The sequence below is a fragment of the Enoplosus armatus genome, chromosome 3 (genome assembly GCF_043641665.1).
Source record: "Enoplosus armatus isolate fEnoArm2 chromosome 3, fEnoArm2.hap1, whole genome shotgun sequence".
Lineage (NCBI taxonomy): Eukaryota > Metazoa > Chordata > Actinopteri > Centrarchiformes > Enoplosidae > Enoplosus > Enoplosus armatus.
This window is the reverse complement of record NC_092182.1, coordinates 17,845,097-17,872,176: the sequence shown is the minus strand read 5'-3', so window position 1 is coordinate 17,872,176 and position 27,080 is coordinate 17,845,097. Positions and strand designations below refer to the sequence as shown.

The following is a 27,080-nucleotide window of genomic DNA, read 5'->3' as shown; positions in this document are numbered from 1 at the left end:
TTCAGTGATACAAACAGACAAAATGACAAACATTTATGAACGTGGTGATGACTTTAGAATGTCCTTGTTTCATACAAAACTAGAAGTAAAAGGGATTGCCAGTAAGTACAATTTCTGTCCGGTATTTAAAATGTTTGATTCACTCTTTAAATTAATTCCCGTACAAAATGAAGCACAGAGAGGATTTGGACCTTGGATTTACAAAAAAAAGTCACTGTACGTTCGGTGCCATGCAGGAAGGTGTTTTATGACCAGGATTTAGATTCCCAAAAAAAGCATTCAAGTGTCAAATATGAGGGTGCAATTTGCTCACTGGAGATGTTTTTTTCCTTGTTAATTAAAAATATGCAAATGTATCTGCAGACACGGTAATGTTGCTAATAATGCTGCTTCTTAATTACAGATTAACAAACACACAGTTGGTTGGAAAAAGTCTGATTGTTAGTGTACTGCTGTAACCAGACAGGATATCATTGTTGTTAACTGGGATATTCCCAGTAATTACTTCCTCACCATTACTTTGAAGTCCAACTGAAATCACATTTAGTCCCTTCTTGCAGTCAAAAATAATGTCATGTTTTTTGTAAAATGTATTGTTAATAGTTGTTTTTATTATTAAAATGAATGGAAAAAAGGTGTTTGTGGAAATATCAGAAATACTCCTTTTGCTCTGAGCGGCTGGGGGGCGTGTCTGTGTTTGATTGACAGCAGCTATGCTTGACTGGCTGTATGGAAACAAGGTCTCCATCTACATAGACGAATACACAATGGTGTCTTGACAAATTAATGCAACGATTGGGGGCGCCATCATGAATCCAAAAAATATGAAATATAAATTTCTCCCGTTTGGTTTCTGTTTTTTGTTTTTTTCTCAAAGCAGAACGCAGGACAAGTGATTTATAGATGTGTATGCTGTTAGGGCTGCAACTATTAATTTAATTAATTATTCTGCTGATTATTTTCTTGATTAATCGATAAATTGCTTTGTCTATAAAAAAAAAAATCAGAAGATAGTGAAAAGTGTCTCTCACAGTTTCCCAGAGTTCTAGATGACGTCTTCAACTGTCTTGTTTTGCCCAACCAACGTCCAAAACCTCAAAATATTTAGTTTACAATTGTTGAAGACTAAGGAAACCATCATGTCCTCACACTGGAGCAGCTGGAACCAGAGAATTACGGCATTTTTTCTTAAAAAATTAATCAAAACGATTAATCGATTAACAAAAAAGCCGCCTATCAATTTTATTCTCTATATGTTGGGAGAAAAAAACATGAGATTTAATTTCACTTGGACTTTAAGAACATATTTGTAGATATTCAATCCAGTAATGTAAACACATGTAAATATATTTGTAATAGTCAGTCAGACGTGCTGTCCACTCATTTAAGATTCAGCATGTAACTCACTGGGACTAAATGATGGCATTTGAATTTAAATGTGATGGTTTCAGGTTCCCGTTATTAATGAGGTACAGATATATTTTTATTGCTTTGAGATGGAACAATATTTGCAGAAGTCATGGCACATATTTAATGGTAAAAAGGTTAATGTCTGAAAGGATTGCAGACAGAACATTTGTTGCCTTCGAACATTAAAATGGACATTATGCACATGAGTCATGGTAGTTTATGATAATGACAGTATGACTAAGACAGGAAAAGACTCTCTCTCTTTCCCATTCACTAGATCCTAACTCCCAGTCTGGTTCATACATACAGTAAGCTAGTTTTAGTTTAGTGCAGGGGATGCTATAGAAAACAAATACATTGTAATTAAATAGTTGGCCCTTTTACACAGGCATTGTTGACACAAGATAAGTGTTGAAACCTTTGTTCTTGTTCTCAGGCTGGTAACTGAGGCCTGACTGTAGAGGAACATAGATGCCCTGATGTATCTAAAAAGTGGATCTGCAGACACAATCTTCTGTCACTGTGTTGGGCTGGCTGAGCAGACTGAGCAGCGTTGTGTTGTGCAGCAGACCGCTCTATTTCTCTTTCTCCAGGCTGCATTTCTTTGTCTTCTCCTCTGCCGGCTGACTCGCACTGGATGCTGCTGCTTTTGTGTCTGCAAATTATAGACAAAAACATAAAAGACTGAGAGGCCATAAGAGAGAGAGAGAGAGGAGGCTGACTCTGGGGATTTTAATGGACTTGTGCAGCTAAACAATAAATAAACATTTGGTAACACTTTTTATTAATCCAACGTAGAGATGTTGTTTCTCCAAATGAAGACGAAATTAAACTTTTCTTTTTCTGTTGCTTTGTGTTACATTTCTACACAGAAACAAAAGGTCACCATATACATTTATTCATGTGGCTCTGCAGTATGAGTGAGTTAGACAGGAAGTCGGGTAGAAGTTCTTAAATTCACTCACATTTTGCTTTTTTGTATTTTCTGGTATCATATGAGACATGAGGGTAGAAGTAATCTTTTAACAAGGCTTTTTTGTGCTGCTACACAGAAGCTACACAGTCTGAGCCTCGGGCTTGTTCGCTTGACATCTGTAGCACGATTAAATTCATAACACCTTATACATTTTCATCAATTATGAAGAATTGACCGTCTGTTAAACACCTCAACCAAATAGTGATTGTCTCCTCGTAGCTTAGCAACCGTCACTAGGCACGGCAGGCCTGTCAAGCTTTAAATTTCTTAACATGCCAAGTGGTTTGCATGAGGCTCGAATAAGAGTGATACGTGGTGTTTTAAGAGGGTGGTGTCTTTTTTTTTTTTCCCCTGTCCACCACCAGAAATACAAGAGCTGAAGTGTAAGAAACGGATTAAACTGTGTGTTTTTTCTGAAAGCGTTGGCGTGTCCGGCTAAGTAGCTTACTACTATCGGTTACTGCCAAGGCAAAGGAGCACATCATTAACTAACTAAATAATTTTGTGCAGATACACGTTACATTAGTAAAAACTGGTCCTGAATGCTACTATATCAGAGTTTAGTGGCTCTGTCCTGCTTTTTTATCTGATTTGGTCAAACTTAGACCCCTGCAACTCCAGCCAGGCCCATTAACAGTTGTTAGTCCTGATTCTCTCTCTCTGAAGTCATTTTGGAAAAGTAAAACAAACTCATTGGAAATACGACAATAAAGGACAAATCTAAAGTGATTCGCTCCAAGTGAATATTCATCCCATTTCATGTTTCCATTGCCTCTAGAATTAGCCTTGTGTTCTGTCTGGACACACAGTAAGACATATCATAATTCATAAGGAAGGTTTATAGTAAGTATTGACCAGTAATCTGTTGCAACAAACTGAATATTCTCGATTAACAGATCCAAAAGATCAATTGTAGAAATAAATTAAGAAACAAACAGAATCTACAGTACTGACAGAACCTCAGTATCAGCTCAATCCCATCGGACCACCAAACACATTTTTCCACTTCCGTATGTTGCTGCCTCCCAGGGTATTTCAGCCACAGCGGCGCTCTATGAAGTGTGGATCAAAGCCACTTCACAGATGTTTGCTGACAAGCCGTGATTACATGACACCAAGCCAAGCCTGTTGAACTGTTTAACATATCTAAATAAACCCTGCCCAGTGAACGGATGATGAAGAGTCCCCTGAGGGGAAAGGATTCCTGTGTAATCGTGACTCTTTTGACACTCATGTACCTGCTTGTGCGTTGTTTTGTTGCGATGAGGGATCTGCTACATTAGCAACGCTGGAACAATCCTCTTTCTCCTTGGAGAGGGGGCACTCGAGTCCACCTGCAGCTTCTAATAGACTCTCCCTGGAGAACTCTGCAGGGCGCAGAGGGGCAAACGGAGGACGAGATGAGGGCGAAGAAAAGCGACAGATACAATTAACCAGGCTGAAGAAACAAATACCTTCTCCATCAAACAGCATTGTGGATGCAAATGCTCCTACCTTTTCTGTTAAAATATGTCTCATCTCATCTCATCAATCAATCAATCAATGCCACCTGACATTTACAGATGCATGTTATTTAGTCATGCTGAGTGAATTCAAAAGGCTGATCTTTAAGCGAAGCCACCCTCGACTAGACTCGTGTTAATGGTCATTGATTTGTTCCCCCAGTTTCCTCTTTGCTCCCTTTATCTTGAGTGAGAACTTAATTTGCAGCTAATCCATAACACACAAGCAATCCATAAAAAACATGGTCACCTTGTTACATTGGAGTACGTTTTTTTTTTTTTTCAAGCTTTTGAAAAAAAACTTGCGTGTCCCAGTGAATGAACATGAAAATAGATAACAGCATTTCCCAAATTAAATTTTTGCACCTCAGAAAAGCAGGCCTGTCCACTCATGATGCATTAGTGCTGAGCAATTACTGAATGTGTGTACAGTATGTGCTGCACTCTGTGACCATCTACTCACCTGCCATTAAAGTGAATTACATGGCCTGAGCTGAAAAGCTGACCTTTCATCTGCTTTTTTCTCATCAGATGTGAAGTATTTGGCACATGAAGGAGACGCTATCTGCCAAGGTGGCGCTTTGAACCATGTACGTGTGTTTTCATGAAAGGAAAAGTTTAATTATTCACTTTTCTCACGGAGAGTTAGAAGAGAAGGTCGATACCGCTCTAATGTCTGTATGCTAAATATGAAGTTACAGCCCTAGCTTAGCATAAAGACTGGAAACAGGGGGAAACAGCTAGCCTGGCCCTGTCCAGAGGTAACTAAATAAGCCATCTTCATGCTAAGCTAAGCTAATTGGCTGCTGGCTCAAGCTCGACACAGTATTTATCGTACAGATGTGAGAGTGGTATCAATCTTCTTTATCTAGGGGGATCTATTTCCCAAAATTTAAAACTATTCATTTAAAGTACTCTTTTCCAATGCCCCCTTTCCCCCAATCCCTGTGTTTCACTTCTTTTAATTCTCCTCTTTCTCCATGACCCTATCATGCATTTACATAAATCCCTTCCAGACATTTTCATGCTTCCTACCGTCTTGACACCAACCCCCTCATGTTAATAAGCTGTATTTGGCTTCATCCCTCCCTTAATATTATTCCTCAGCATCTTCTCCCTCTCTTCCTGTCCCTCCATCTGCTCTCTTCTCATGGTACCACACCATCCATTCCTCAGAGGCCACAGCAGTGACCTCCTTATCTGTCGCATGTCCTTCCTTCACTCCAGCGTCCTCATACCCTCTTGTGTCCGTCTTTTCATTCTTTCCCTACACATTTGACAGACTCCCTCTTCATACACTCATTCACGGCCTTTAAAGGGCAATGTTTTACATGTTACTTTTACTTTATGTATCTTACAGCTAAAGTTCCAAGTCACTTTTCAGATGAAGAATTTACAAATAAAGCAGCTGATACTGATACTTATAAGATACAATGCATTGTTAAAGATTAAATCAGTGGCTCAACCTTCGGACTTCTTACAAAAAAACCAAACAACTGAATGTAGCAGAACTTCTTTCCTGCCCGATGAATCATCTCATGACCAAACAGATTCATCTTGTGACCCTTTGGAGGTGGTCAGACCTCTACGTTGAGAACCAGTGGACTAAACTACCTAACTGTATTTAAAGTAGTTACAACTACAGGAGCTCCACCTTTTGGGTGCTTTTACTTTTGAGATTTTATGTATATTGTGCTGAAAATACTTTTACTTGAGTAGGTTTTTGAATACAGAACTTTTACTTGTAATGCAGTATTTTCACATTGTTGTATTAGTACAGAATACTTCTTCCACCCGTACTGAAATGTAATTTGGCAAGTTTCAAGTCCAGATAGACAAACACCAACTCTACCTCATACTTATGATCATGTTTAGAGGAAAAACACATGAACATAAACATAAACATGGAAACTTCATACAACTCCATACAGGCTCTCATTTTACACCTTTTTGTGTCAAAAGTGGTTTTTCAAGGAGGTTTGTGTTGCTGAATGGGCAGTTGCAAATAAAACAGTCTCCATACACACCTTCCATTTGGCAGCGCAGTTTCTCAAAGGCCTCTGCAGTGGCCTCATCGTCGTGTGGGAGCTCCTCCCCGGCGGGAACAGAGTCGGGGCTGGGACGGTCCGACAGGCAGCTCTCTGAGGAGCACTCATCCCCAGCTCCTTGCTGCTGCCTGTACAGGTGGTGATCCACCAGGAACTGCAGCTCTGGGAGGAAGGGGGTGAAAGAGAAGCAGGGAGGAGAAGATGAAAAGGGAGGGAAGGTAGAAGTCGGTCAAGAGGAAAGAGTTAACAGGGGAAGGAGAGGGAAGATGAGAGGGGAAAAGAGTGGATTGGAAGAAATAGTGCAAAGTAAAAAGCACAAAATCATTGGGGAAATGTAGAAGGGAGAAGGAGGACAAGCAAGAAAAGAAAGTGGTATGAGATGAAGGGAACCAATGGGAGAAAAGACGGGGTATGAACAGTACACAGGAAAGACAGATGGAGGGAAGGAGAGTCAGTGAAGGTGGAGATTCAAAAAGAACCAGCACTTCAAAAGAATATTGTAGGTTAAGCATTTTTAGATTAAATGAAGACCCAGCAGTGTTTGGAGTGAGGGGGCAGGTGAAGATGCATCAGAGTTGGGAGATGATTAGTTTAATCGCCTTCTTCAACCTCCTTCATCCATGGTTTTATTGCTCTTAATCTCCTTGTAGTAGGAAAGTAAAGCACCCTGATTATCGCCTGGGTTTTCTCAAAGAAGTGACTCATCACACTTGGAGCTGTTTTGCTGTGAAACTAATTGAAGAATAAACATCCCAGAGCACCACATTTCACTTATCCTCTCATTGTTACTCCTTTATTGGAAATCATGATCTGTTTTCTCTGCATAAAATCATTCTGTGTTTGTATGTAATTGAGAATCGACACTTAAAATAAGATTTGCACTGCAACGCAGTGACAAAAACAGCCTACAGAAGGTGTTTCTCCGTCAGTGCTTTTTATACATTTGTTCTTCAGGCTTTCTGTAAGTGGTGCAAGACCCCAAGTGCACTAATCTCACATAGACCCAATTTCTGGCTCAAAAAATTCTGAAAGAAGAAATTCTGGTCAGAAAATTTGGGATAATGAGTCCTTGCTGTGGCAAGTGCTGCACTGATTGGCTCCGAGGTTGAAATAGCAAACTCAAGGTAGAACAAACTTCCATCATTAGTGTAGTGACTTCACAGAGTAAGTTACCTCTGATCCTATTGGGCATACTAGTAGCCTTAAAACGTTTGTCTTAAAACAGTATTTACATCCCCATATGTGCATTGAAACAACAGGTTTTGGTTTCTGTAATAATTTCTCTTTTCTATACCGGCTGTGAAAAGATCAAATGTAAGAGAAGGAACAAAATTCACCGTTTTCTGAACACGTGTGCCCACTACACCTTCGAATGTGACGGATCTGTGACAACAGCTGCCTACAACATCTCCACCCCGTACTTCACCTTTTCATCTTGTCCAGACCTCAGTCATGAGAGCCATGAAAGAGTTTATAAGAGGGTTCTTGTACGTGAGTGTAAAAATGACAAGACAGGGCCTTACTGAAGGTGCAGCCTTTGTACAGTCAGGCTGAAAGAAGCTTTGTGGTTTCTAATTGGAGTATATTGTAATTTTACAAAGTATCGCAATACATTTATAGCAAGTGGAGTTCATTGATTTAAGTATATGTTAAATTAACCTGCTAAACAGACTGAAATGCCAATGTTACATAAACATAAAACACATAAAATGCCAGCATCACACACAGGTCAATGACAAGACTGATAACTGACTCTACCTTTCATTGTAGGTGTTCCTTTTTGCCCTTTTCGCCGTTGTCGAGGGGAGTTCAACAAGGCTGCCTGTAAAACATCAACATCACATGTCAGCTGGGCAGAGAGCACCAAGATTAATAGAGATGAAGCTAATTTAGAATAAAGGGAAAACAGAATTCACCTAATTCTATTTCTGTAATGTTATTTCAATAAAACTGACTTTCATAGAGCACACATTAAATTACCTTGTACAACTGGTTTGGGAGACGATCTTCATCTATTTCTGCGAGACAGAAAATAATCAGTTAAGTACATTACACAATAAAAGAATGAAAATAAGGGATCTAAAGCAAATACATAAGGAACGGGCCCAACATATTGTGCAGTCTTGATTCTGCTCATAATAGCACAGTCGTTCAGTATATCAGTGTACTGTAGCTGGAGCTGTGACTCCAGACTGCAGAGCAGAGTGGATATAAGGTGACCTCCAGCCAGATGGTTATCTGACACACTACAAGCCAATGCAGTAAGTGTTCCCTCTGTTTTTATCAAGCATGGTGGGTGGAATTATTATCATTGTTGCCCGCTCTCATCTAGGAATAAAAACAGACTCTCTGGATGATTTTTTTGCTAACAAAGGGGGATGCTAATCCACTCTCATCCTCTTCCTAATAGACCCACGCCAACTGCTGATGATAGATAAACAGTAAAACCCCTGAAGGTTCATAAGCGTGTCGCACACTGAAGAGTAGTCTGGAGCTGAGTTGATTTGTACTCTGTTGCCAGTTTATTTGGTACATGTAGCTAAAACTAATGCAGTCTAATAGCAGTTCTGTAATAAATCCTCCCTTCATGAATGCTATAATGTTCAGTTTTTGTTGAAACTGTTTTACAGAGGTGTTGATTCCACTGTATGGTCATTTTGGAGGATGTAGATTGTGGTGCTGGTGTTGAACTGTGTTATTCTGACAAGTGTTTTATAGATAGATGTAGTGAGGGTAGACTACATACTGCAACAGAAACACCTCTCTGTATAATGCACTACTGTTCAACAGCACCACAAACTACAAAATGATCATACATCCAACACCTCTCTAAATCAATTTCAACAAAAACTGAACATCATTCATGAAGACAGGATTTATCACCAACCTTTTGTTTTACGCTGCATTAGTTTCAACTCTGTGTACCTAATAAACTGACAACTGAGTGTATATTACATCAGTAAAAGCAGCTACAGTGTGTGCATACATAACTGTAGAGGTTATATTTGCTTACGAGAACAAGGGAACTCCAACATGATACTACACATGATATAGCTCATGTGACTCTCAGTGGATAAAGAAAAGCTTTATCATCTGTTGTCGATATGTGAAACTCGACTCTGTGGTCACTACGTGAACGACTGAAATAGAAAACAATCAGTTGACTGTACAGTGAAACCATTAACTGTGATCAATAGTGAGTGTGTTGAACCCACATCCAACTCTGCGTTTCCAGCCTTGGAACTTTTTTCTAGGACACCACCTTGTTGCTTGGCAACCTATGCATCCCTAGGCACGAGGAAGGCACTGTGTGTGTGTGTGTGTGTGTGTGTGTGTGTGTGTGTGTGTGTGTGAGCATGTGCATATATTATTCCTACTTAAAAGTATGAGCTAGGCTGTTCAAAATGCCAGTGATGTGCTTGTTTCTTTATTCATCTCTCTCTTTCTCTGTGCACCAAACATGAACTCAGTGGTGTATAAAAACCAGACACCATTACATTCAATTTCATTTCAGGAAGGATTCATCTTTACGATGTGCGTGTTTACTGAGATGCTTGAAACTGATTCTTATTTTTAGCATCTCCCACGAGTTTGAGAAGGTTCATACAACCATTATGGATTTTGTTTCAAATCAATCCCAGGAAATGGGCCAGTCTTGGCCTGTCCTTCAAGTTGCTTAAGATTCAGTTTAAGATTTATGAACTAGTATTTGACAGACAAACTATATCAGTCTGAAATTGATGAGTTTCATCCCACCAGTGCAAAATGTAATCTGTAATTTGAAACATTTTGTGCAGCAATAGAAAAGTCAATATGTTTGTAAAAGGAGAAGGCAAATCATCTTAAAGGAAAATGTAAATGTAAAAAAGTAAACGTATTTCAATAAAAGGGTGAAAAGTGAAACAATCTTGAGGATGAACAAGAATGTGTAGTACATTTCAGATATGAAATATATATAAGAACGGTAATAAACAAACTATTATATAGTTTTTAATAGTATAATAGTAACAATAGTTTGGCATCCCATCTCACTCTGTATACATGACAAATTACTTCTTGTGTGTATGTGCGCTGGCATACACATGTCAGAGAGTCAAATTAGAGACTGTAATTAAAGAAGATGAAGGTGTCTTGACCATGAAAAGACAAACTTGCTGTTGCTGTAGAATTCTGCAGTTTCAGAGATGATAATTAGACATGTTTGTGTACCAAAGATGGAACGAAACTGGGGCTTCAAATTGATCAGGTGTCTCCTCAGGTTTTCATTTAATATTTAAAACTGGTGCACAGGAACAGTGTACTGCAGCTGAAGACGAGTGAACAGCTGTGCTTGAATTTGAAAGAAATAACGCTGTTATTATTGTTAGCAGTGGTAGTAGTCAAAGTAGTAGACATGGTTGAAATATAATTTGGGTCAAGAAACATAAAATATGGCTTTCACACGACTGATATTCAGATTTGTCTGTATATCGAGCCCATCTGTGCTGCAGAATGCTCGAAAAGGCAAATGAAAAAAAGCTTTTCTGGCAGTGATGGGTCTATCACTGCAAGTCCCAGCTGACTGGCTGTCTGACACAAAGCCAGACGAGAACAGAGACGAGTCTTCTGAATCCACTGTATTCAGCCAAGCCACTCTAATTTAGATGCCAACTGTAGCCTGTGTCGATTCAGAGTTTCTGTACACTGCATCTGATGAAGGAAAATCAAGAAAACTATTGCACCGTGAGTTAAAAGAAATATAAATCCACACACAGTCCGTCATGCATCTAAAAGGGTTGTTTCATCTTTGTTCTTTTTGCTTTTGTTTACTGTTGCTATGCAAAGGGCAAAGAAAGTGGGGGAGGAAAAGAGATGGCTGTAACATGTTTCTCCCTTATTTTAATTTAAAAGAAGACATCTTCCTTCTCACCTCCCACTTATTCGAGTTTTAACAAACCAACCTTGAACTGTATTCAAACAGATGTAATCTCTTCAACAAGAGTAAAGACTTAAACATGCTAATGATGTTACAATCTGTTCCAGAAGAAGACGCATGTGAGAGCTGGCAGCTGCCTCTGTTGCTTGATGAGCGCATACTGACAGTAGAAAAGCTGCATACAGATTTAGATTATAGCTCATGAGCACGGGGGAATATCTTGTGAATTTACAAAGCTCGATCAATAAGGTGCACACAGTACCAAGTGAGCTAACGCCTGAGACAGAAATTGATGTTTGTAAAACCAAAAACAAAAGCAAAAAAAAAAGAAGGGGAAAAACAACAGTATTAAGGACATTGTGTGACATCAACCAACTTCAGTCACCAGAACACTGTTGTCAGGATCATCTTTGTCAACTAAGATTAAAGTTTCCTGCAGTCAGGATTGAACTGAGAGCCTTCTGGCTGTAAAACAGCGCAGCTTTGTCAAGATCAGATTTTCATAAGGAGACTTTTAATTGCATAAAAACTAAAAGCATAAAAAAAGGCCTGTAGTTCTACAATATTTTACAATAGTAAAAGAAGCAGCAGTAATGGTAACAACCCTGGTTTGAATCTGCACTTTGTTGTGCTTTAGTTCACTATTCCCTCCCCTCATTTCCAGCCTCACTGTCTTCTATTTAATAAAGGAAAAAGTATAGCAATCAGATGAGACAAGGCTGGACAACATCTAGATTAAAAATGAAACACTATTTTCATCCTTGTAACCTCTGAATCAATTCAAGAGTGATAATGTATAAAAATTGATTTCCTGGCCTGTTTTGTTTCTCTCCAATTTTAGTTGTGGTCAATACCCAGCATGCACCAGTCCTTATTTTTGCTGACAGAGGAAGAAATGTGCGTGCTTGTAAGTGTAATATTCATTATGGTCTAGATACAAAGATTAATCAATTCATCTTGTATTTTTGTGCAATTTCTTTACATGCCCAGGGTTTCATACATTTGCGTTTCAAGTGGCAGCACACACACACACACACACACACACACACACACACACACAAACCAGCAGCAGCTGATGCTTGTAGAGATGAAGTATCTCACTTAAAGGGTACTACATAACGTGATTACTTTTTGTGGGCATGTGGTTATTTCCTCCCCCATTTAAAGGACCTATAGCGACACACTGCTGTAGAGATTTTCACAATGGCAACCAAATGCAAGCAGCTCACCAGGAAACACAAAATACCAAAATACAAGTTAATAAAGAAGTAATTATTTTAAGTTTTATGGGCTGGAATGAATCTAAATATTATATTTTTGTTCAACTTTATTTTATCTCACTCAAGTTGTCTCTCTCCAGGAATCAGTAAAGACATGAATCCTCCCAAATTTCTGCTTCCTCATTATTTACCCCACAGCCTGTATCTCTGTTGTCTGTACATCTGTGGCTGTTCCTCTGATGTGCTATTGGAGTTCACAGTGCAAAGGGCAGAGCAATCTGCCGAGCATTAAATAATGCAGGGCTCTGTCTGATGTGGGGCACACCATTACTGCACCAGCACAACTCCTCTCCCTCATCATCATATCTATTCCTCCCCATCCCCCTCCTCCTTTCTGGCACATCAGTCGTTCTCACACACACACAAGCTGCAACTGTCTCTGATTGTGTCTCCGTGTCTGATTTGATGTCTGTCTTTGCCTCTGCTAGTCTACGTCAATCCCTCTGTCTAAGTCTTTTTTTTTTTTTTCCATAGAGTCTTTCCATGGCATGGTTGTCTTTCACAATTTCTAATTTTGACACACACACACACACACACACACATACACACACATGGTGAGATGCAGCCCAGTGTGAGACATTAGTGTATCTCAGGATCCTGTCTAGTCACTAAATTAAATGAGGCTGACAGTTTGCAGCCACGCTAGTGGCTCTGTGCGGCTGTACTTAGGCACAGCAGTGGTTTGAGCTAAATGCTATTGTCAGCATGCTAACAGTGACAATACTAACATGCTGACGTTAAGCAGATATAATGTTTACCATGTTCACCATCTTAGTTCAGGATGGTAGCATGTTAACATTTGCTAAGTAGCACTGAACTCATACCAACATTTGTGCCAATCCATCCAGCAGATGTTGAGATAGATAACTACTAGGTAACTTAAAACTTTGACCTGCTGGTGGCATTAGATGAAAAGTCAGGGAATCATGAAAGTCATCAGTATTCATCCTCTCAGCACCATGAATGTCTGGACCAAATTTCATAGCAATCCATCCAATGTTGAGTTAATTTCAGTCTGGACCAAAGAGACCGACCAACAGACCGACTGATTGACATTGATATCCATAAAGCAGCGCCACTAGCATGGCTAAGAATGTTGCATGTGAGCATAATGCATGCCGTTACGTTTTCCATCAGAAGGTAATTGGGAAAGATAATTAGCATCATATAAACAGAATTTCTAGGAGACCCTAGTAATAAAAGGCCAATCACAAGTGATGCACCAAACAAGAACAATAAAATAGGTCATACATTTGAAATGAAACCTAGCGTAAACGTTAAGCATTGTTTATTTTAGAGGAGTTCTGCAACTTATTTAAAGACTCTCTCATGACATTCTTCCAAAAACATTGCAGGCACTGCTTTTATTCGAAGGCATCTTCAACCTCTTCCTCACTGTTCTACTATGGACCATTAACTTACATCAAAAATGTAATCTCTGAAATCTGATTTCAGTTCAAAAAGTTTTCTCTTTGTGTTAAAAACTCCAAACTCCATGACACCATAATATTTCCTGTAATCTTGTATGCTTTATTTCAGTTTGTAATTGTTTTTTTTTCCACATTCCCATTCCTTCACTTCACAAATGATGTCTCCACTTGATTCCCTCTTAAGTTTGTTCTTTCTCTCTTCTCTCTTCTTGCCTCTGATCTACTAAGCAGGAGGATTGTTGAGGGTCCTCTCCTCCTCCTTTTCATTCTGAGATCAAGGTTGACTCTGAGACACTCCACATGCTCAGCGTCCAATTACTGAATCAAACACATGTACATGTAATCACGCGCACACAGTACGCCAACAGATCAGAAGCAAAAACACAATCAGACTCAATTAGAAAGACAATTGTTTTACCGATAAAAACACGTCAACTCTCAGTGATAAAATGCTGTGATTTAAACAATTTAACAACGGCAGTCTCTGCTGTTATCCTCAATGACTCATCAACTCTTATTTATTCATACAAAACAGAGAACACCACCCTCTGTTTTCTCACCTGGAGGAAAGTACTCTTGCCGCCCCATATTCCCAGCTGATCATCTTTTAATTCTGTAGTGGGTCACATTACACACCAGAGTACAGCAGAGGCAGGGAGCCAATGGATGACTCAAAGAACAAGAAAACTCTCCAGAGGAGCGCTGATGTGTTTGATCGTTAAGATCCCTTGAGAGGACACACACACATGGCTGTTTGTGTTGCTCTAATGCAGCAGGAAGATTCATTTGCTGCATAATAGAGTCGAGATGCTACATCATAGCAACCAACATAAGAAATAGAAATGTCTGGAATATTGTGAAGCATATTGTGGCTATGGTGACTTGTTGTGTGTGATCAAATGTCACCATGTCCTCAGCTTTAATAAAACAGAATAATCTATGAGGTTTCAGGTGAGACTCGAGATAATGAATGTATGTCAATACAATGTCTACACAAGTGATAAAAAAATAGTCTGTTTGTGTGTGTGTGTTTGCAGTAAGTGCCTTACCAGGTGATGATTGATCACTGGATGCCACTAAAGTGGCGGGTGTGGGTCTACGTCTTCTGATCTGAAAAAGTAGAACAATTTCAGTTTAAAGTGAGAAAAAAAACATCCATTACAAATGTTTGCTGGTGTGACAGTAAAGCACGTTATGAAGCTTTTTGAAGCTAAAAATAATCTCAAAACCTTTGCTTTAACAGCTGCTCTTAAGTTTGAAGGGACATAATGAAATATTGACTGATAAATCTCAAGCACTTCCAGGACGTAATTTCACACAGGCTTTGACCTCTAATGGGTTATATTGGCTCAACCAATCAAAATGCTAAGCAGTGCACTGAAATCTGCATATTCTTATTACTCAGCCAATCAGGGACTCTCTCAGCACCAGTCGCACGGCCAACTCATCATCCACTTTCTCTCATGATGCTGGCAGCCCATAACACAGCCTGTGTGGTCCATATTTTGGGTTTGGTTGTCTTACACTTTGAAGACGACTGAGCTGGTTGAGAGCAATGCTGGATCTCACAGCGCTGAGCAGTGAGATCAGCAGGGCAGCCTGCCACCACCTACTTGCTTCTTGGCTCATGACTAGTGGAGTGCGGCAGCTATGGACCATTCTGGGATAATACATGAAAGAACATGCACATTTCACTGAGCTGCGTAGTCCAAACCTGCAGTATAGCTTTCAGAAAGATCTGTCTGTGGACATAAAAACTAGAGTCACAGTGCATCTGTTATTTTTAACTGCTAACAGGCCAAAGAGTCCAAGTTGGATCAGGCAAAAATAGGTTGCCAAGATTGCCAATTGAGCCTGATGCATGCTGGAACTGGAAATGAGTAAATACTAGAAACTCGTTAATTTGACTGTCAACCTAACTCTAATGGAAATAGGGAGAATGGAGGTGAAATAAATATAGGGAAACAATAAATGTCTCTTAAAGCCTCTTAACTGTGAGCAACAGCAGTAAATTCTAATTTATTTTGTACGTTTGCAACAGAAAAAAACTCCCAGACAGCACTGCATGTCATGCCCTGTGTTGGCTATACGAATTAATCCAAAAATATTAGTTTGACATCCATTAACATCAATTTTCCACAAATATGCAACTAATACAAATACTTTTGGTCCAACTCCACACCAGAACTTTTGAGTACAAGTGCAACCGTTGAGCACAACTGCATTTACACTGACTTTAACTGTTGCCTGTTACAATAGGAAACATGGTGGTTCACTTTGGTGACCAAATAACAACTGACCTACTTTCCACTTGTTACCCTGCTGGACTGGAGTCTATTCCATTCAGCCATAATCTAAAATGAATTCTTTATCCGACGGCTGATGGCTAGGTTTAGAGTGAAATATGTACCGCATGGTTCTGCAAATATCAAATGAAATCAGTTCTGCATCTTGACCAAAGATTTTTAGGGGCGATTCATTTTCAGTCACCTCCAGGATCAGGTGATTACTTTTCTCATTTTTATCGCTCCATAAACCTAAAAGGCTGTGATATAGGAATTTAAATAGACAGTCAATTATTCACACACACACATAAATGCACTCCACAGCTGACAGGGTTGCTGACTAATGCTGGCAATCATGTGAGCTCCAGTCCACCATGCATCTTTTCTTAATGCTGCTTGTGCACTTAACAAAGCTGTGTAGTCAACTCCAGTCAGCCGTGTAGCTTAACCTCAGCCAACACAGTGCAGCTTCACTTGGTATTTTATGAGACATTTTACATCAGCTGGCAGCTAAACTCTTTTCCATCAAGATGAGAAACCACAGATCAAAGTCTGAGAAAGAAATCGAGCTCCAAAGTTTCGAGCTGTGCGGTGAGTCTGCAGTGGAAAGGAAAAAGATAGGGCTCCTTTTTATTGCAGGTGCATTCAAAGTTGAAAAAGTGACAGAAGCAGGAACTGAATCGTTGCCCTTGGATTACAATTTCCAAGGTGCAGGTTTGACTTTGTGGCTTTGCTGTGCTGAAAAAAATGTGTGAGGAAATAAAATAACACAAAATGTTTCACATCACTCATTTCAACTGGATTGTTGCTCTGTCTGCCGCTTTCCTTCTATTCAGGACTCCTTGCCACAATAAAGACATTGATAAACTGCGGTGGGAGCTCTGCATGGTGTCAGACCTAAATTGATTAGCTTCGCATTATAATGACATGAAATAAAAATGTAACTGCAGAAATAATGTGCAGTAATGACAAATGAGCAGTCAGTAGCCTCTCAGTGACACAGTCTAATTGAGTATTCAGATTTGAAGAGGCTTCTTCTTTATTACCTTTCAATTCACAGCCATGGAGTACAGGAAGGCAGTGTGAATAAGAAGAGGCATTGAGTGACTTTTCTTTTCTTTATTAAGCTTGCAGAGATGTTTTACTGCTTTTTACTTTTCCAAGAGACGCATGTCAACTATTCAGAGTTGCCTCCCTGTGGCACTGCTGCCTTCTCTTTGAGCTTGTGATTTAGCTGTTTTTTTTCCTTTCTGCATCTGTCTAATGTCTGTGTTTAGGCTGCCACAAACACAGGTGCAGGTATATTTCTCTTTGCAGGAAACTGTGTTTTGTGTCACTGGATTGCAGTCCCTTTGTGCATAACCGCAAATTAATCCAGGTGTGCTCAACATGCAGTGTTAAAAGATGGTGATGCATGGTGAGATGCAATTGCTCAAGCTACATTTGCTCCTGCATGTGCAGTATGTGGTGCTGATGGTGTGTGATGTAAATGCAACTGCATCCCCACCATATTCTTCCACATACAGTTGATTTGCCTTTTGTCAAATTCATAGGACAAGCAACCAAGATAAGGTACTAAATAGATATCACTGTCTCATCTCTTCTCTGTCTGCATGTTGGAGTGTAAATGTTTATTTTTCTGCTCAGCAGAAGTCACATTTTTTCCACAGATAAATTCAAATCTTACTCGGGAAGCTAAATCCAACCACAAGTAATCACTGGAGTTGCCTTTGAGTTACATTGTGATGCCAGGTGTGAATTGCATCCAACTTATTTAGACACAGTATGAACCTACAATACATGAAAGCAACATGCTAAATTGAACCATGCAATCTATGGTTTGAACCAAAGTTACTGTTACACTGATAATACTTACAGCCTTGAGCGTTTTTGAGAAATGGTGAACTTACAAATGTAGTTATTTTGCATAAACATCTTGCTGAAATCGACGACTAATGGATTCAAAACTTTCTTCAATTAAACCACAACAATCTGAAATCTTCAGTCACTGGCCAGGATCAGACTTCAGAAATGGCCGACACACACCAGGTTTCCCTTTAGCTTTAAATAGAGGGTCTGAAAGTTCAGAAAGGAAAGGGGTCACTTTGTGATCCCTTGGTGAAATCTTTTCCGTCAAAAAAGCCAAGTCAGTTTATAATCTGTAAAGCACTATGCAACTCTGTCTGTTGCACTATTGGTCCCTTGAGCAAGGACTTCTGTCTAGCTATATCACAATCAAAGCTTAAGACTACAGATGGATTCCAGGTTATTGAACAGTCTCCCTCTGTGGGTCAGGTCAGCCATATCTATCACACTGTAAGTCCTGTTTTTTTAAAAAGGCATTTCATTGATTTTTCCTGCTGCAGTTATGTTCTTGTCAGGTACAGTTTTATGCTATCTTTATTTCATTTGTTCCATATGTTTCTGTGAAGGACTTTGGGGCTTTATTTAGTACCCTTGCGTATACTATAAATCTTTTAGTCTTGTATGTGTGTTTTGTTGCCATTCCAGAAAATCCAACCCCCCGTCAGCCCACGTTAAAACGAGCCGTAGCTGTGTAGAACTGATTATGCCCAGAGTCATTGTTATTCTCCTCACCCGGCAGCAGAGCAAACTCCCTGATCCTTCGCTCACACAAATACCACCGCTTACTGGACAGACTCACCCCTCAAACCACCATGGCTGCCTTTCAACCCACAGTCCATTTAAAATGCAGCTTTGTCACTTTTCACAACAACGGACAAAAACAGCCTTCAAAAGTGATGGGTGGGCAGGAAAAGCTGTGCATGTCTGATATTTTTGTGGGGGCAGCGGGCAAAATACCCTTGGCTGGAAAATATAGGTCATGCCAAGAGACAGCAGAGTCACTCTTTCCTATTTAACCCTTGTGTTCTGTTGACAGTGGAGTTACTTTCTAATTGTTCAGGGTCCCACAGACCCCAATGCTGTATGTGCAAAGAAAAGCAATCATAATTCCAAAATCAACCAAGTGTTGTCCTTCAAATATTTGTTATTTTCTTCTGACCTCATTAAAACCCAATATGTAAGCCCTGACAACCCTTCCCTTTGCCACAAACTGAGCTTGCACATTGGATGAAGGCGACAAAGTATGGAAATTACCATAAAACATTGTTGTCACACCAAATAAGGAAATATTTTCTTTCTTTTATATGTTACACAGGTTATGCATATACAGAGCCATATGTAGAGAGCCAAAGTCATGGCACCACATCTGGGTTAGCCTCTGTTCCACTCGCTTTCTCTCATCTGTCTTTCTGATGTTTACCCATGGAGGTCAAGGAAATGTTGTTTGTTAAAGGCTGAAAAAAAACAAAAATGCTATATACACAACAATATTGGATAGCTTTTCAAAAAGCTACTGTCCTTATCTAAACATATGAACAAACTGTTGAGAAAAAATCTGTTACACATCTGTATTCTTAGTTATCAGCGTAGTTTTCTTACTTCTGGAACAGAACAGATGTTCTAGTTTCACTTTGACTCTCTATATTCCTTTTGTTTGCCAAAATGTAAACAAAGAAATGTTTGTTATCCTGCGTAGTGATGTTACTTATGTTTGGTGTAACTCCCTAGTAGACCTCTTATCATCAAACTATGTAAAAACTACTGTCAATACAGATACAGAGGATACATCCATTGTATTTCTACAGCTGGCGACTCTGAGACCCCAAACAGAACTAATGTGTCGTCTTCCGTAGTGGACTTCTGAAATATGGCATCATTTCAAAATCATCATAGGAAAGGCCATGGACTATTAAACTGATAAAGCAAGTCAAATGTGTCTTTTGAGCTGTTACAGCGGGTCCAGGATCTTCAGGACCCCACACAGAATCATTAGGGTTAATGTGGTGTTGTCTCAGTGATGATATTTGGCATTTTGTTGGATTTTGCCCATGTATTGTATGCCCACTGTCCTTTCACATAAACACATTTAAATTTCAGTGGAGGTGAATTAAGATGTTTGGGTGAACTACAGCTATTGTTTTAGTTTTATTGCTTGAAACAGATTTGACCTTGGGAACTCTTTTCTTATCGTGAAATAGCCAAACTCAGAACTAATTGAGGTGACAGAGGTAGAAGAAAGGGTTTATAGTTCAAAATCTGCTTTGGGATCCTGAGGTATAAAGCCTTCACCTCCTAACAATGATTTGCCTTGAAATTCAGTGATAGTTTTGTAATCCTTGCACTATCTGAGTTGCTATGTCACTTTCACAAGAACATTGTGTTTGCACCTGTCAAAAAGGGAATTCACGCCTACTAAACTGCTGCAGAAATATAGTTTAAAGAAAACTTTCCCAACGCCTTGTTGTTGGTTGGGACAAGGCAGTACTGAGCTGTCAGAGATTCAATGCACAGACCATGTGATTCCTCATCCTTCGTCCTGTCATTTGAAAAATGATCTTGGTATTGTTCAGGCTAAAATCAGTGCTCAGCCATTATAAATCCACACAGGCTCTCTCCAATGGTAGTCTCATTTGGCTCTGAATAGAGGGAATTACTGTATTCACAGGACACTGAAAACCTACTTTCTTTTATCTCAGTTTCTTCAGTCCTCTGCCTCCCTCTCATTTTCTATCAATCCTTTGTCTTTCCCCCTGTAACATTCCTCCTTGTCGTCTTTTCTCTCATTGAATATCACACAATCAGCTGCCCCGGGGGAGCAGGGGTTAGATGCAATACACAAGCTGTAATTTAATTGCTCCAAGAAAATGTTCATTTTTGCGGAGAATCACAAAGGCAAATAGCAGCAGTTCATCATAAAATACAATTAAGGAGAAATGAGGGCTAAACATTGTGCTTTCAATGAATGCAGCTTGGTAGTTATCTGCTCAGGCCTGTTACTGCTGCAACCTGTACAAGCAAGTGTTAAGCTAACAATAGCTGGTTGACTTTTTAATGTTTTGCTTGCTCGTTTTAAAAAACGAACCTTGTAAAATGGGTCTTAGATATGCACTGGATGAGTAATCTCCTGGTTAAAACCATATATGTTCAGTTTAACGGGTCTTGATTGCCTTAATGTGCAAGAGATATGCATGGTGTAATAATAAATATAATCTACTGCACTTGAAAGTTCTTCTTGGGAAATGGTCCCCCTGAGGCAATACAGAGTAATTGTTATGTTCTCAGTGAAGGACAAAGATGGTCTGACAACATAACAGCGTAGGGAATATTAGGGAGGACATTGTCAGCCCTGAAACGTCTGTAATAAAAGAACATCGCCTCAAAATGTCACGATTCATCATCTCAACAAGGAGTATATTGCCTTCATCTCAACCAAGTGCTCCTCATCTAAATGACAGAGGTAGTGAACGAGTTCAATATCAACTGCCTGTTGGTGTGGGAGAAGAATTCATGTATATTTTTTTTCTGTGAACAACCTTGTCACTCAAAACCAATTTAGAGGTAAGCCAGCTGTATTAATGTGTTATACATGCTCCATTTACAACCTTAATGTGAGAAAATAACCTGCTGTTAACATGACTAGTTCACTAATCAGACTACTGCCTCAGTCTGGTCGTAATTTGCAAAATATGCATATTCACTTTGTTGTCGAGAGTAAGACGAGAAGGTTGATACTATTCTCATATATGTCCATTAAATTTAAGGCTACAGCTAGCAGCCAGTTAGCTTAGCATGGCACAAAGACTGGAAACAATGAGAAAACTATGTCTTACATTTTGAGACATATGCTTATTCACTTTCTTGTTGAGAAGAATACCACTAAAGCTGGAGCCAGGAGATGGTTAGCTTAGCATGAAGACTGGAAGCAGGGCTAAACAGCTAGCCTGGCTCTGTCTAAAGGTAACAATATCCGCCTACCAGCATCTCTCCAGCTCACAAGTTTTCACGTTATATCTCAATCGTTTAATCCATACAAAAACTATGGACTATTTGTTGGCCAGGCGCACTGACTTCCTGGAGTCTTGTCGTCTTTATGTTAAACTAAGCTAAGATAACCAGACAAATATGAGAATGCTGTCAATCTCAATGTATGTTTCCCAAAATGTCAAACTGTAATACAACATAGAAACTAACAATACCAACTTCGAATAAGAGTATCTAAATCATTGCAGAAAAAAGAAAAAAGAATCTGGAAACTACTATCTTTACGTCATCCACTGACACCTCTTGACACTGTATCAGGTACAGTTTGTGCTCGTAAGTACACAGTGATCTCTAATGTAAGGTTATGATAAGGGTGGCACACACCGCATCTGTGAGTGGATAAGCGAGGATGAGTGTGTGTGCTGTTGTTGTGAGGGTCAGACCTCAGGGAGGCTGTTCTGACTGACGTGCAGTTCTCCACGGAGGCTGATTCACCATGCTGGGAGGTGTCAGGTTACAGAGATTACTGAACCATGGGTGAAGCCCCCTGGCATGACATTCATAAGTGTGCTTGCAAACACAAAGACAAGCACATATACACATTTTCTTCTCTTTTTTTTTTACATTTAGAGATTCCCTTTGTGTGTTTTCCTTTTCTTTATATCGGACAGTTTCGCTGGCAGGTCTGTCTGATTCGGTCATCCTCTCTCTGTCACACACACACACACACACACATAAAACCACGTACTTAAGAACCAGCAGCAATAAAGTCTCAATGGCAATCAGCCAAGCTTTGGTAATGCTTACTGAGGCTGAGAGCTAAGAACTCTCTTGAGTCTTTGCAGAAGAGGCAAACTGAATTTTGCTTGTACACAGCAAAGGAGATCTGTCTGTTGGTTAGGAAGAGTAGGTAAAGAGTAGGTGACAGTGGACACAAAGTCCCTGTCACCAAGACAGACAGGGAGACCTGAGCAGCTTTAATTACATCTGTATCTATATGTAGAAATAGGAGAGACAAATGCACAGCATGAATGCACAGAGAAACTCAAAGACAAACACACACTACATTCATTTTTATAAACATACCACAGGCACCAATTTCATAGACACAGTGTCTCTAACATCACTTGGCCAATTACACACATGATGAAGATTCTTAGTTCAAAACAGCAACATAATGAGCTCCACACTAGCTAGCACAAACTAATAAGATTCAGGCCTGAATGACGCCATCTAACCTTTATGCCCATCCGCTGGCAGTTTCATTAAAGTTATAATCCTGAAGATTTCAGTCCTTCAGTTGACCTGTGGTTACCATAGTAACAACAAGTGTGATTTGATAGTACAGGTCGCAGAACTGTGGGGGAAGCGAACACTCATTGAGACTAATACACCAGAATAGCAACACGCGTATCTGTTTAAAGTGCAGCCAAACAAGCTCATGTTGTTTTAATAAAGTCAGTGCAAAATAATTTTTTGCTTCATGCCCTGAGCATGTCAACACCAACCTCGGTGACAAATACACAGCGTTTCCTGTGACTGCTTCACAATAAAAGCCAACCTGTGTTTTGCCAGTTGAATGGCTTTAATGTGAAGCAGCAGCAGTAGGAAATGTTGCAGTTGCATTAGCAGTAATTTAATACAAAGTAAAAGAAAGCAAACAGCGAGGCTGTTATTAGTGGCTCCCTCACTCACTATATAATAAACTATATCATACTTATCATCATAATTTTTAATTCAAATTAAAAACAGTAACACTGGATTACATGATACTTTGTTTTCCCTTGTAGGGAATCCTAAAGGGAAATTGCAGTGTTACAGTACAGCAGCTACAGTACTTAACATAAATCACAAAAACAAAGGAGGTAGGTGAGAAACAAGTACAATTAAAAGGCCAAATTATATACAATAACTAAAATAGACTGAATGAAATTCAAATTCAAATTAAGTTTTCGGTTGTTGTCGTTGTTGATTAGTGTTGAAAAAGCCACATTTAATCCTCTTTTATTCAATCCATAAAACAAACACTTTATATAGGTACTGCAATGTGATGTTACATTGAGAGTTACATTATCACAGACTGACATGACAGAGGGACAGAAAATACATCAGGTGGTCTTTTACACATCTCTTTTATAAAGAGAAGCACATTATGGAGTTTTATGGTTACAGGACATTCTGTACATGAGAGGTCTGCAGGTTTTGTATAATCTGTCTTATATAACACTGCTGTTCATTAAAAGCAGGATTTTACTGTTGAAGTAGGTTGAGGTGGAGCTAATTTTTTTACCAAGTTTGTATTGCACTGTAACTAATAATTATTTTCATTATGCATTAATCTGCTGATTATGCCGCCAGAGCCCAAAGTGACACCTTCACAATGCTTGTTTTGTCCAACCAACAGTACAGTTTTCATCAAAATAGTTGCCAGTTAATTTTCTGTCAATCGACTCCATGTTTTGTATGCATAAATTTTAATTTGTAAAGTAACTAGTAACTGAAGCTTTTAAGTAGAAAGTACAACATTTCCTTCTGAAATGTACTAGAACTATAAAATGAAGAAAAGAAGAACTACCTCAAATGTGTACTTCAGTACAGTACTTGAGTAAATGTAATTAGTTAAATTCCACCACTAGAGATGATCCACATCCAGTTCATAACATTTGAGCCCTACAAAGTTATAATAGTTGATCATTGCAGCTCTAACTCAACCTGAACCTTACCCTGACTACACTGTATTCCCAGACCATCCAATAAAATGTCCTCACAAGGTCAAACTCACACACATGCACTTGAACCAAGCCGTCCTCCTGACATCTCGTTTCCATCTGATTTTTACAGTCACAGAGGGGAAAAGACTGAACAGCAGAAAGAGAGAGAGAGAGAGAGAGAGAGAGAGAGAGAGAGAGAGAGAGAGAGAGAGAGAGAGAGAGAGACGTGGTGCAGTCAGACTCATAAATCTTTGCCGGGTTTTACTCGAGGCTCATTCATTATTAATGACCTGTCCTGTTCATGTTATATTTATTAAAACTAGAAAATGGGACACATCTTTTCACTACATTCTCTACAGGCACATGAATTGCACCCACTGGTGTTTCTTCGGTCACTAATAAGAATTCTTTCCTCTTATGTCTTTAAGTGATGTTGAGTTTGTAAGATCCCCTAAAATAAGTGACTAAAAGACTTCTTGCATCTTTTCAAACTTCCTCTAGTGATAATTTGCTGACCGAGCCACCGATCATGCAGCTACAATCCAATGATATCTTTGAGACTGATGTGAAGAAATGAAATGAAATGATCACATTGCTGATAGCAGTTTGATTGTAGTTGATCTTGTGATACCAGGCAACTTGCTGTGCAGTGCATGCAGCCAGTCACTGAAACCAAAACAACACCAAACCCCTGGAGACACATCCATACACTGCAACACCCCCTTTTTTTAAACACTGCTGAGATGCTGTGTCTCTAAGAACTGCTACGCTGTGTGAGGAGGCAGAAAAATCAATCTTAAAATCATCATGATCACTGTAGCGCTGCATTCAAAAGACATCAGCTTGTTAAGTAGGTGCAGGGGAGTAATAAGTAATAAACTGAAAATTTGCTTGAAGAGCAGGTGTTTGTCGTCAGCATTTTGGACACAGCACACTACGCTTTTTATTCCAGTTGAGTTGCTCTGCTACGTCTGCACCTGCCCGCTTTGATGACTGGAATAAATGTTTTTTTTGCCAAGTGACAATCATAAACTATGATTAAATCTTTTCCACAATAATCTTGCTATAACTCCACTCATGTCACTGATGCATCAAGCAACCTTTAAAAGCCTGAAAGTCCAGAATCACCCAAACCACCTCCTCTTCCTCCCCCTTGCGTCCGCTCCCCTCTCCCTCATCCTCACCTGTTCGGCTGCCTCTGGGTCCAGGTGGGTGTCCAGTAGGGGGACGGTGAACTGTATCTTCCTGGGGCTCCCGGTTTCCATCGTGGCTCTGTCTGTCAAAGAGGAGGACAGGGCGAACAGGAGGAGGAGGAGGAGGGGATGATCCGAGGAAAGAGAATCCGTAAGAGAAAAGGGGGGTAAAGGGCTCAGTGAGGGTGGCTGAGGAAGAAAATAAGTGGGCTCCAGCTTAGGAAAAACTAAGTTTGTAGTTTCTGTTCTTTATTTTTATCTTTTAACACACTTTGCCCTGATTAACTAGCTTTTTTTTGGCACCTTATTTCTATTTTACCCTGTTTTTTCCTCTCCTCAGCACCTGCTGGTGTCTCTCTACTCCGGCTTCACTCTCCTTCCTCTCTGTCTCTCCCGGCTCTCAGCGTTGAGGCAAGGGCATTCTGGGCTAGAAACACCTCTCCTTCGCTCCCATTCGCTCCCTTTCACGCAAGTCCCACCCTCTTGTCACGTTTCTTTCCGTCTGTATTGGACGTCTGAGATCAGGGCTGTTCTGCAGCAGCCCCTGCACAGACGGGAGAGAGAGAGGATGACAAAGACATACACTCTCTCTCTCTCTCTTTCTATCTATTGGGTGGGTTGGAAAGATGTAGGAAGGTGATTTTAAAAATACCATGATCCTGTATTTTTAAAATCACCTTCCTACACGTGCTTAAATATAACCTACGTGGTATTTCAAACACAAAGAATGAGGCACATACACACTGACTCTCTCTCACACTTATGTAATGTGTACATACACCCCTAACAATATTTAATACAATGATACACAGTCATTGTTAGCATGTTTTTTGATGAATAACAGCTATTTTACCCAGACCACTGAGGTATATTTCATGAATAAGAAGGCCACATACTGATATTGTTGAGCCCAAACTGAAGAAAAAGCTGTGAAATGGTCATCTGAGCTTGTCCTCGCTGCCGCCTGGCCAGCACAATCTTTATTGATCGCCTCTGAGCCTGAGTGTCCCTACATCACACGTCTACTGGGCCCTGACACCTGACACCAGCCAAGAAGCATATCACTGCTGTTTAGTTCCTGATTTGCAGTACATTTTGTGCGTGTGTAAGGGGGGGGGGTTAAAAAATAAGCTGGGCAATTACATCCCCAGAAACGTTATCATTTTGTAAGCTAACTTGAATTCCAAAGTTCACATTTCTTACTGGCAATCACATTCAAAATTATATTTCAATTCGATATAATTTTATTCTAAAGCTGAGAGCTCATTTTGGAAATGGATGAACAGATGTTTTCACAGTTTCATCCAGACGCTGACTGGTAGCTTTAGAGATGATTCCTTAGGAGGATGACAATCACATTTAGATCACTATGACTGTATAAGCAATATGGATGTTGCTTTTATATGCTAGTTCACGGTTGAGACAGACAGGAAATAGCAAGGGACAACAAAGGTCCCCAGCTGGAATTGAACCAGGGGCACTG

General features: G+C 39.7%; 1 protein-coding gene across 1 annotated transcript; it reads right to left on the bottom strand.

Moving 5' to 3' along the window:
* Positions 1-1,985: 1,985 nt before the first annotated feature.
* LOC139282492 (protein phosphatase 1 regulatory subunit 1A-like) lies at positions 1,986-25,669 on the bottom strand. The gene is made up of 7 exons (XM_070902236.1): positions 25,589-25,669; positions 14,611-14,671; positions 7,917-7,954; positions 7,695-7,758; positions 5,916-6,098; positions 3,625-3,753; positions 1,986-2,065 (listed from the first exon to the last, which is right to left on the bottom strand). The coding sequence occupies exons 1-7, from the start codon at positions 25,667-25,669 to the stop codon at positions 1,986-1,988; spliced, it is 636 nt and encodes a 211-aa protein (XP_070758337.1).
* Positions 25,670-27,080: the final 1,411 nt, after the last annotated feature.